Here is a 12,317-nt window from a genome sequence, read left to right on the forward strand (position 1 = left end):
GGTCCCAGGTTCAATTCCGGCTTGGGTCACTGTCTGTGCGGAGTCTGCACATCCTCCCCGTGTGCGCGTGGGTTTCCTCCGGGTGCTCCGGTTTCCTCCCACAGTCCAAAGATGTGCAGGTTAGGTGCATTGGCCATGATAAATTGCCCTTAGTGTCCAAAATTGTCCTTAGTGTTAGGTGGGGTTACTGGGTTATGGGGATAGTGTGTAGGTGTTAACCTTGGGTAGGGTGCTCTTTCCAAGAGCCGGTGCAGACTCGATGGGCCGAATGGCCTCCTTCTGCACTGTAAATTCTATGTAAATTCTATGATACCAAACGAAGAAGGATAGTTGTTTCTGAGGAGTGGTACAGGACATACAAAATATGCAAGGAGGAAGTGAAATGACTGATAAGATTTAATACAAATAGAAAGAAAACAATTGGTAGCATTATTGAGCTGCTAAAGTGAGAGTGTGTTTCCCCATAGGCGATAAGGAATAACTAATTCAGTAGCCTGTCTCAGCAATTGAATATAAGAAAAAAGACTTTGCACCCATCATATTTGGAAGGCTCGGGTTCCAGGCACAAAAGGAAGGGTTTAACTGGTTTATGCTTCTACTGGAAAATGGCAGGTGATAAACATCTACAAACCTAGCAAAAGCTAGAACATGCATTTAAATAACAAAATGATAAAAAAGCAACACTTTTCCACACCAATGAATTGTACAAAAGCAAAGTATTGCAGATGCTAGAAATTGGAAACAAAAACAGAAAATGTTGGAAATACTCAGCAGGCCAGGCAACTGTGAAGAGAAACGGAGTTAACATTTCAGATCAATAAACTTAGATCAGAACTGGTTCTTATGATGAAAGGTAATCGATCTGAAATGTTAATTCAATACGCTATGTTACTTGACTGAAACAAAATAACTCCCAACTCACCCCGTGCATTCTCTTTTTAAGCCGAGCCAAAGATTTCCCTTTAGGCCTTTGCTAGATCTGTAACCCATCATTCTTCAGTAGTAGGGTAGGCCTGTCAGATTAAACCTCGCCTGTATGCCAGAGACCAGAGCCTTCCAAATATAATGGGTGTGAATTTTTTATTTAATTGCTGATACAGGCTACTGGAGTAATAGTCTATAGTGAAACATACCCCCCTTTCACAGGTGAATAATATTATGTGCTACAATGTCCTTATAGAACTGTGCAACCTGTGACTTACTAGGAAATGTCACTAGATATCAATTTCTTACATATGTGGGTGTTCAAATCACCAAATAGTTTACTTTGCATAGTCATTTTGCTTCTGTTAAGCAATGGTTTTCTTTTTGTTAGATTATAATATTGTTTAGAAAATCTGTCAAGAGGATATGGTGAGCCTCTCTCAGACTATCAAATGGTACAAGTTATTTTGCTTCACTTTGCCAGGAAAAGGCTGCAATTCAAAATTCCCAGCGACACTGTGCCACTGTCTCAACAGATTAAAAAGGATTTTTCTTACAGTTTTGCAGTTTATTCAAAATCGTGCGCTTGGGTCAGGAAGACTCAGTTAACCAAGATGCATGCGTTAGTAATTTCCATCAACACCAAGCCTAAAAAGGGATGGAAATCAAAGATAGCAGAATTTGCCAAGCCAAATACTGTCAATTTCCAGAAAAAATTATTTCCAAAAAAATTCTTAAAAGAGGTAATTAAACCATGATTTGATTTTTGGATTATAGGGAACAAAGTCATTTACAGAAACTGCTGTGAAACTGTTGCCAAATGGTTTCAAGAAGACTTCTGTTTATGCAGGACCTGATCATATCTCTCAAAAATGTCTCAATGCACTTCATAGAGAATAGACATTTAATTATTGAGTGCAGTGACTACTGGGTACATACATTTGACAGTAAATTGCGGATGTTAAGATGAAATTTTGATCATCTGAAAATCAGTATGAGTGTTGCAAAAGGATACTGCAATTCAAGACTGCCATCACCTGCCATTAATGAGTACATCAAGAAACTGCAGTCTCTAGCCTTTAATATTATTAATACCCTTGAGGAAGATGAACACAGGCTGTATTCCACTCTCATCATTTCCAACAACCGTTAGCAAAAGGTAAACGTTATCAACACAAAGAGTGACAATACATCGCTGCAATCCCTCACTCGCAAAAGATTTTTTGAAGCGACACATTCACTGTTTGACAACATCCATACTTTGCCAATTAGACACTTCCTACTGATAGTATAATATATTTAGAATTCTACATGATGATCCATGACACAAAACCATGGTTCTAAAGTAATTACTGAACTTAAGAAAAAATACACATGTACAGACCACCTAACTATCAGGACAGCATTGATATTCATGAGTTTCAGTTGTAGATGTGTTTTACCATGGTATGTACCGATGTCTCAATTAATAATTACAAATCCTAAAGTAAAAAATACTGGAAATATACAGCAGATCTATTCAGTTCTAAAATAAGAAGAGACAAGTTAACATTTTGGGTGAAAATCCTTTGTCGGAACAGTCATCGCAAAATGTCTCACCTGAAACATTAATCTATTATGTTTCTCTTTCAAGATACTGATCGACCACATTTACTTCCAGCAATTCTAAATGTCAAATATTTGTAGCTTTCCTTTTTTAAATTCTAAAGTAAAATTATTATTTTTCTCCTGGATAGATGTGTACATGCAGAAGATGTGAATCAAATTTCTATCATCCATCTTTAACGATTTAGTAAACTATATGAAATTAATCCGTATGTGCATGCAGATGGAATCAAAATAGTCAAAAGCACAGAAGGTGGTCATTCATCCCATCGTGCCCATGCAGGCTCTCTGCAAACTAATCCCACTTGCCTGCACTTTCCTTGAAGCTCTGCAAATTTTCTCTCTTCAGGTGCTTATCCAATTCCTCAATTCATTTGGGAACCCACACCTGAATCTGCCTCCACCACCCTGAATGTAGAATATTTCTAAGGTTGAAAGGGTTAAAAAATTGGTATAGTGAAAGCATAAAGGGAAAAAGTCATCTAAATTGAAGACCTCTGCATCATAATATACTCAAAGAACACTGCACAGCTTGCTTACTATAGTGAACCCTCAAAACAACTATAACACCATAACAACGAAGCAACACAAAATTGCTGTTACACAAATAGAAACTTTACTATTACAGCATTCAAAGTCCTCCAACAGTCATAACAAAAGGCATACAATGCCTCATCAGAACTCTAAAAAGTGCTTTATGTACACAATAAATTGTTTGTGTGTAATAAACACATCATCCATTTTCCATATAGAAAGGCTCTACAAACTGCAATGCGTGAACTATCAATTAATATTTTTCTGATGTTGCTTCAAGCAAGAATGCTCAATAAGGAATTGGAAGAAGTCTATTCTCTTCGACAGGTGCTGTGGGATCTCTTATGCCCATCAGGAATCGTATTCCATTCCGAGGCGTGAAACACTGCAGAATTTCCTCAATGCTCTACTGGGGTATTATTATTAAAATGCATTGAATAGTATGAATTTACTGTATTTGAACAGTAGATTCAAACTAAATGTTTTCTTCAATGTGATGTTATCAGCTCAAACTTTCAGCAACTTGCCACACAAAATGTTTTGAAAATCCAAATGTAAAAGGGAAGTTTAACTGATGTCAGATGCCATTAGATGTCCTGCCAAACAAATTATAACCTCATGTAGAAAATATGCCATCCCTCACTTCCCAAATCTCCTCCACAAGAAACAACACTGAGATGGTATATATTATAAATGAGCACTAAAATAAATCCAAAATATCTATTTTTCGCCTTAAATCTTATATCTCCAGAGAATATACACAGGGATATTATACTGAAAAGATTTATATTTATTAATATATTTGCTTTAGGAGGAGTCTGCTGAATAACGGTTACTAGAGTTATAGAGACGAATATTTAAGTGGTCCACAAAAATGAAAGCATGGACAAATCCATTAAAGTGGAAATTTCTCATGTGCTTGAAGTAATTTTCAAAATACATGACACAGGGCTTATCCATTCCATTTACTTCTAGTTTGGCTACAGCGATGATTAACAGTCCCAAGTGGCATGCTTCACTTTATTTTCATAAGCATGCTTTTAATTATTCTTCAAAAGGCATTATCTTTAAACAATTGCCACTTATAGGTGGGAATATCAAATTTAGTCAAAGCAGTTCATGTTGACTTTAGGTTATTCAAAGTAGTTTTTTTCCATAAAAAGTAATTTTAAATAAGTTTTATTACAATATAAATTGCCCAGGATAACAAATTATTGCATGCCTAATTTAACCATTTAAGTCCAAGTAAGCATATAATTAATTTCAAGCACAAATGAGCTTATACCTGTAGCTTGACATGAAGGATTCTTCAATTTTCAAATATACAAAGTATTCAAATTAAATTTTGAAAAGGTATGAAACTTTAACATAACAATGTCTGGGTTAAAAGTTGTTGTGCAGCAACAAACTTGAAATACTACACATGAAACAATAAATCAGTTCATTAGAGTGGTGATTATTAAGATTGTCTTTTTTAAAATTATATCCCAAACTAGCCACATAATTCACAAACATGTATGAGGATTTGTTTAAAATGTAAGGTTAGGATCACTCATCAGAATATTAAAAGTTTGAACTTTAATTAGGACTGATGTGGAGATGCATTTAGTGTTTAAAGTACACTTAACTCTACATTATCATATCTTCACAATTTAACATCAACCCTGTATTAAAATTAATATCTATTTTTGGAACAATTAGGGTAAAATTGAAAGATTAAAATATAACTCCAACTATTCAACTTCCAAATGTGCTAACCTGCTCAGTATTTATTATTTTCACTATGAAAGGGTCACAATATAAATACCTTCCAGAGGACAAACTACACAATTGAAAATCAATAACCTCATTCAATAAATCAGAATTGGCCAGAATTGTGAAACCGCTTAATGTAAATAAATGCTTAACCAAACTGAAACACGATTTGTGTGTGAACATTTGCGTACAAGACTTCAAAGAGAGCAGTAATCAAAAGGGGCATGTTGATCAACAGAACTAGAAACATGTACTTTTAAACAATTTACTACATTCTGCAACAATTGCATAACCTCAAATACTGTTATTGATTATAAACTTTGTAGCTATTTATAAGAAATTGAACTTGCAGAAAAATATCAAAAAGCTTCATCCATCGAAGTTCAGCATACATATTCTCTTGAATAACAGTTTACAATTAGGTGAAGTCACGTTAAAAATAGAAAATAGTGAATATTTTACTAACCATCCAAAAGTAAAAGACCAACGCTTTGGACAAAAATCAGAATTTACATGATTCAACCTTCAGAACATTTCCAAATATTTGGGAAATAAAGTTTATGATAGTGTCACTTCAAACAACAGTGCAGTATCCAATTTACAGCAAATTTCTTAAATCAAGAGAAAGTCAGTGGTAATGGGGATTGTGGGCCTGTTAAAGAAATGCAGATAAGACTACAATGGGCAATAAGTACATGGTAGACTTATTAAATGGACACTTCCCATGTGTTTTCACAGTGGATAAAGAGCACAAAAGAACCACAGTGCTGGAACCTATCAATAAATCAAGGATAAGAAATGTTTAAAATGGTGTTGAAGAAAATAATGGGACTTAAACATGAAAAATCTCATAATGGTTTCCAGCTCATGGTATTAAAAGAAATAGGAAATTGTAGATAGGTTAGTCAATAATTTTCCATGCTATAAATCAGAAATTCTGCCTACGGATTAAAAAATTGCAAACATCTTTCTATTGTTTAAGAAAAAAAAGGGTGGGGCAGGAGAAAACTAGGTAACAACAGTCCTGACAGTTTCACACTAATTGTCAATTAACACATCAGCGGAGACTATGGGTGGGATTTTTCAGTCAACTAACTTTTGGCCATTCTCCCAATTTTCCTGTCCCACAGTCAACCTCCCAGCCCATGTTACTGAACATTTAGACAGGTATGAGCTGATCATGTCTGACTATTCCAACCTCGGGGTCAAAATTTGATTAAAGTCTGTTTGCTGCTCACAAGCTCCAACTAATATTTTCAGATCTTCAACTACCTAATCACCAGTCCTTAAAGTGACCACTGCCGAGGGCGGGGTAAAAAGGCTCCAAAACTTCCTAAAAAGGTGTATTTGGAGTTAGAAAAAGCAAATTCTCTCCAACAGTAGCCACTGTTGTCCTGGCCCCACAGCCACCCTGCACTCCTCAACTTCACCTCAAATCTCTACTGGAAACAAACTTTGTAAGGCCTGACATGCCAACTGCATCATGGCATCTAATTAACACCCAAAATTTGCTGAATTATAATGAGGAAACCATAGAACAAATGCAGGACATGTCTTGCTCTGATTTGCCATCTTCTGTGTCACCAGAATCTTACAGAGAAATTAATTTGGCCCTATTTGTACATATGGAATGAGGAAATTACAAAGGTAATAAATAGATTACAAGAGTGTGAAAAACTGTCAGATAATTTAATGTGTGGCAGTGTGAAATAATCCACTGCTTATCAGCGAAAGGCAAATTAGAATATTTCTTAATCAGGAGAGACTAGGAACTGTGTTAGAACAAAAGGATTTATGTACAAATGCACTCAATACACTAAAAACTAATGCACAAGTACAAACAGCAATCAAAAAAGGTTAACAGAATGCTGGCACTTATTTCAAGGTGTTTAAAATACATAAGTTAGGTGATTCTTGAAGAGCCTTAGTCATATCCCATCTGGAGTACTGCTTTCAGCTTTGGGCACCAAACCAGAGGGAAATTTTATTAGCCTTGGAAAGAATGCAGCACATATTTAATAGCATTCAAAATTATAAGGACAGATTGCACAACCTTGGTTTTTATTCCCTTCAATTTAAAAGATTGAGGGTTGATCTTATAAAGGTCTTCAAAATTCTAAATGTATTTCTCTATGGGCCGATTCTCTGGCGGCGCCCGCCCAGAGACCAAAAATTCCCTCAGGGCCAATGGAACATAACATGGTCCGCGTCCTGCCCGAGGCAAACGTGTGGTAGCAGGGTGGAAGAATCCAGCCCAAGTATCTATCCTATTTCTGATGGTGGGTTATCCAGACCAAAGGTCATCATCTTAAAATTAGAACTAGGATTGTTACAACAGACGTCGAAAGTACTTTTGCACACAAAAAGTGGAGGAAATTAGGATCTTTCATTCCACCCCATCCATTCTCCCCCAAAAGGTTGTGGATGCTGCAACAATTCCAGCTTTTCAGGACTCCGATCGTTAGATTGTTGTTAGAGAAGGCTGTTAAGGGAGATGGAGAAAAAGAGGCGCAAATGGAGTTGAGGTACAGATCACTATGACCCACCAAAATGGCAGGCTCCAGGGGCTGAATAGCCCACTGCAGTTCAAGTATCCCTGTTCGTGATCACCCGATTGGAGAGAATCTTTCACTTAGCTGATCAATTCCTTATCCACAAATCCAGTGGAAATATTTCTGTCCATTTTTTTGCAATTCATTCAGTGATGGATATTTAAGCTATGCAACAGCCAAAGTTTCAGATGCATTTAATTAACTATTTTATTATAAGCTCTGGTCAATAATTGTCCTTGGTACTTCTACTGGCATAAACACAATACTTGTGTGTCATTCAGTAAGCACTGCACCAACGACAATGATTTTTTTTTATTGGTCACGTTGGGTTGCATAATCAGCCCATATATTTTGTGGTTTTCCAATTGTTGGGCTATAAAGCCACGTGGCAAGTTAAAAATTGTGACATTTCAAAACAACTGCTAATGTGTTTAGTTGTTTGATTGTAAGTAACATGGAAATTGCATTACAATGTAAAGTGGGTAAAAAGATTCTGTAACACCAATACCTAATAAACACAACTTACAAGATGCTTTAACAAAAACTATATCAATAAAAAATATTTTTGACACCAAGCTATAACAGGGAAAAGCAAAGAGATGAGCAAAAGTCTGATTAAAGAAGTGGATTTTTAGAAGTACCATAAAAGGAGAAGAGAGAGGCTGATGGCTAGAGGTTTAGGGAGGGAATTCCAGAGCTTATAACTAAGGCAGTTGAAAGCACGGCCAATGGCTGAACAATTCAAATCAGGGATGCGCAGGAGAGCAGAATTCAAGGGCTTCAGAGAAGGCTTGAAGGGCTGGAGGAAATCAAACAGATGGGAAGGGGGATGCCGTGGAAGGATTTGAACACAAAGGTGATGATTTTGAAACTTGGCTTTGTTGCATGGGGAGCCACAGGTGTCAGGTCAAAAAGTAATAGGTGAATGGGATTTGGAATACATTTAGATCCACAGAGTTTTGAATGAACTCAAGATTATGGAGGTGAAAAATTGGAAGCTGGTCAGGTGAACATGGGAATGATCAAGGCTAGGAGGTAACAAAGGCATGAAGAAAGAAAGACAGAGCATAAATTATCAATAAAATAATTTGAGTCTCCCAAGCAGGAATGTTTGGATGATGATACAAGTGCTCCATTAAAACATTTCAACTGTTTTGATGAATTTAAGACGTAATTATGTTATAGCATATTCAAGTCAAGCATTATACTTCCTAACTTACTGACTATTAGTGTAAGCAAATTTTAAAGTGGCAATTTATGACACATTTGCAGAAGATCAGTGGTATTTCAGAAACTGATGTCAAATGTACCAGCAATCATGTACACCATGTCTATATCCATCAAAACCAACAAGTGATACAATATATCAAGAAACATCAGCATATTTGATCATCATTGAAAACAAAATGAAATAATCATTGCTGATAATTGTATTCAGTGCATGAACATATACTACACTCTGCAGGAATGACAGCTTAAGCACTTCCATGTAACTCAACGTCTTTAATAGAATCAAAAGGATTAAAGCTTGTTACTTACTTTTCATATTCTTCATTATCTTTATCACACCTGGCATCTTTGTGTTTTTCCCAGTCCTTCCCATGTTTACAAGTAGTTAACAAAATAATATCTTCTCCATTATGTACATGATACAAAGCATTTCTGGTTTCTGACCCAATACCAGTTAGGTATCTTTTACCTTTAAAAACCAACAGGTATTTTCTTGTGGGTGGCACATTATTGTACATAAGCCAGCCCCTCTCGCCTCCTTTTTGAGCATGGTCTTTGGAAAACAAGGGGATGGACACATCAAAATCAGATCGGAAGTTATCCTTACTGATACTGGCTTTGGCTAACATTGCCTGCCCAATATCAAACCCTAAATCTTCTGTGTAATCAGGCCAGGTCCCTGAATACAGGTTGAATACAAGATGATTTCTCCCACTATTCCACAGTGGGAGGCTTTGAATTTTAGCTTTCACATTATGAACATACTGAAATGAAAGTTGATCTCTGTCCAAGGTATCAATACTGAGGACAAACAAGCATGCTTGTCTTGGATCTGATGTATAATATCTGGAATCCTCAATAGTAGTAAGGATTTTCTGATAACTTTCAGAAATCTTCTCCCCCTTTTGAAGTGGATAGATGTACACTTTGAATCCATTCCTTTGGCAGAGTGAGGAATCAAAGCAAGTCTCCATCCTGCATTTCCGATTCTTGTAAATGTTTGATTTGATCTCCCTCCTCTCCCTTGGAGAAAGTCCAGAGTTGATGCCAAGATGGGCTCCCTCCTCTTCATTATTTTGCCCATCTTCTAAGCTGAAATAGCTGTTCAAGCGGTTAATCCACACAGGCCAGTGGTGTCTGATTGGAGGTGAAACCTGGTTTCTGACATTGTGATGATGACCCGATGACGATGATGAAGATGAAGGTAAATTTGGGGACAACTGTCGGACCCGTGCTCCTCCCAAGTAGAAAAGCAGCAAAAGACAGGCGCCCAATGACACTAGAAGATACCTTTTCTTGGCCTGCATGTGGACAAGCAGGGGGCCGCTAGAGGTGCATAAAAAAGGATGGGGGGAGGGGGTCATGGTAGGGAGAGAAAAACAGTTGCCACTTTAGAATTTGATAATTCCATATAATATCATAAACTAAAAGAGAATAATTGATCACAAATTCTCACTTAAAAAGTTAATTTTCAATGGCAAAGGTTATAAGAAAGCTAACACTAAAATATCTGCTTTTATGGTTGATGTGAGAGTGTGTGAAGCCCAGTAATTTGTGTAGACAGAGAGCTGAAGGAGCGGGGGGGGGGGGGGGGGGGGGGGGGTGTCGTCGCGGAGGGAGGATGTTCACAACTCAGCTCCCTCCGGTCCAAACTGGAGAAGCACCCTCCTGCCGCCATGCCAATGCGGTTACAAAAGCGAGGAGCAACTCGCCTCCATGCTCTACTCACACTGAACCTGGCTCAGAAACCTCACACTTCCACCACCACGCCGCCCCCAATTCTGAATGCCAGACAACGGGAACAGTAGCAAAGGCGAGTGTTAGCAGTGAGAATCACTGTCATCTTACTTTAGAAATATCAACAGAGTCCCCACGTGCTTTAAATTGGCCGTGTGGTCGACCTAAAGAGGTTTCTCATCAGAAATCTGTCAGCACAATTAGCGGCAACTAAACAAGACAAATCACAAACTAATAAATCAACTTATAAAACAACCTCATAAAATAAAACTGAGATTTGGGAACCCAGTCCCAATTACTATTAAAGATGTCCATTGCACAGAAGTAGTATTTTTCTATCAACGATGGCTTCATGCATAATTATCCAGTATATTACCTGGATCTTGTCTGGGAGTTACAGTGCAGGAGCCTGTCATCAGGAACAACTTTTTCCCTTTTTCATTCTTTTACTCTTGGAGATGATGACAGTCATCCTGCGTTCGTTTGGGTACATTTCATAACTGTTTATGTTGCTGAAATCCTTTTCGTTGGGCTGTCATCTGGAAAGATCAGTGTCCTTGATTTTATTTATTTTTAATTATTCAAATCTATCGCCAAGTCGGCGGAGAAGCCAAGGTCACCATCCGCAGAGCAAACATATCTTCCCGGCGATTCTGATCTAGCTGCACAGACTTGCCGTGAGAAAATAAAAAGTTTCTCCAGTCCACCGTCAGTCGTTAGTGATAAAAGGTCCTCATTTTATTAATAAAGCAGGTGGGGAAGGTCTCCCAAGAGGAGGAATTAATAAATCTATTTTTATTTTAATCAAAGGAACTCCCAACTTTGGAAAACCTCGTCCGTTTCAAACAACTCCTACCATCCCATTCACAACGTGGGCGAGTAAGTGCCCCAGATCAACGTGCACACAGTGTGAAAGAGCAGAGACATCCATCAGCGGCAATCCCCCTCAATGAGATGGTCTCCCGGGGACTCGGATGTCTTCAAGTGCAGCAGACGCCGTTAGATTCTCTGCTAATTTCTTCCTGTCAGTCTCCCTCCTTCACTGAAGCACCAGTAAGGAAACAGGTTTCCCCCCCTCTCTATGCTGCGGACACACTGACTCCTACAAGCTTTGCCTCGGCGCTGCAGGCAGAATTTCCTCGCCCTGTTTTTGCTGGTGATTCGGACATTGTGCACCCGTCTCGGAGCCCCTCGCGCCCTCCTCAGCACCGGCTCCAGCCGCTTGTCCAACCGCCCTCTCCCTCTCGCACTCATCTGACTCGACAGCAGCTCTCCGTACCCGCCCCCATCCTTTGCTCTTCCATTGGCTGAAACGGCCACCACGCCCGAGAGGTTCCCTGCGCTGATTGGACAATCGACACGTCAATGACTGCGAGCCGGTGGTGTTGCACGAGACGCCGGTGAGCGCCGTGACATCATCGCTCCTCCCTCCCTCCCTTCCCTTTGCGGAGTTAAAGGGACAGGTGTGTCTCCCTCAGAGTGCAGCAAAGTGGTACCGCTCTGGACAAAAGCAACATAAACTGCGGATGCTGCTAATTTGAAAAAAAAACACAGGGCGGTGGAAATACTCAGCAGGGCTGGCAGCATCTGTGGAGGGAGAAACAGAGTCAAACAGTTCAGGTCTGCATGTGACCTATCATCAACAACTCTCTGCCGCTTTGCCTAAACAAAATCAACAGCGCCCAACATCCAAATTGTGGCCATTCCGAGATCAATTGCAACCCAAAATAATTACTCATATTTGAATAGGTGCTTCAGATCTCTATCCTTGGACCACTTTTAATTTAGATAAAGAATCTGGAGTCAGGAACACAATTGTAAATGGTTAGGTTTTCAGATTATACCAAATTAGGAGGGCAGTGGATTTGGAAGCAAAACGTCAAAAGCTTCAGAATGAATTGGATAAGATAAATCAGTATACAGAACACTGACAGATATATTTAATGCAGAGAAAAGTAAACCACTAAACATAGAAAACAG

General features: G+C 38.5%; 1 protein-coding gene across 1 annotated transcript in view; it reads right to left on the bottom strand.

Annotated features, from left to right (window-relative positions):
- The window catches only part of LOC119967469 (exostosin-1-like), an 822,909-nt gene extending 811,306 nt beyond the window's left edge, over positions 1-11,603 (bottom strand). The window contains exons 1-2 of the mRNA XM_038800037.1: positions 10,714-11,603; positions 8,910-9,926 (exon numbers count right to left, since the gene is read on the bottom strand). Of these exons, the coding sequence (XP_038655965.1) occupies positions 8,910-9,907 (998 nt within the window). The 5' untranslated portion in view covers positions 9,908-9,926; positions 10,714-11,603. The remainder of the gene's footprint in view (positions 1-8,909; positions 9,927-10,713) is intronic.
- Positions 11,604-12,317: the final 714 nt, after the last annotated feature.

This window comes from Scyliorhinus canicula, chromosome 6 (assembly GCF_902713615.1).
Source record: "Scyliorhinus canicula chromosome 6, sScyCan1.1, whole genome shotgun sequence".
In the NCBI taxonomy this organism is placed as follows: domain Eukaryota; kingdom Metazoa; phylum Chordata; class Chondrichthyes; order Carcharhiniformes; family Scyliorhinidae; genus Scyliorhinus; species Scyliorhinus canicula.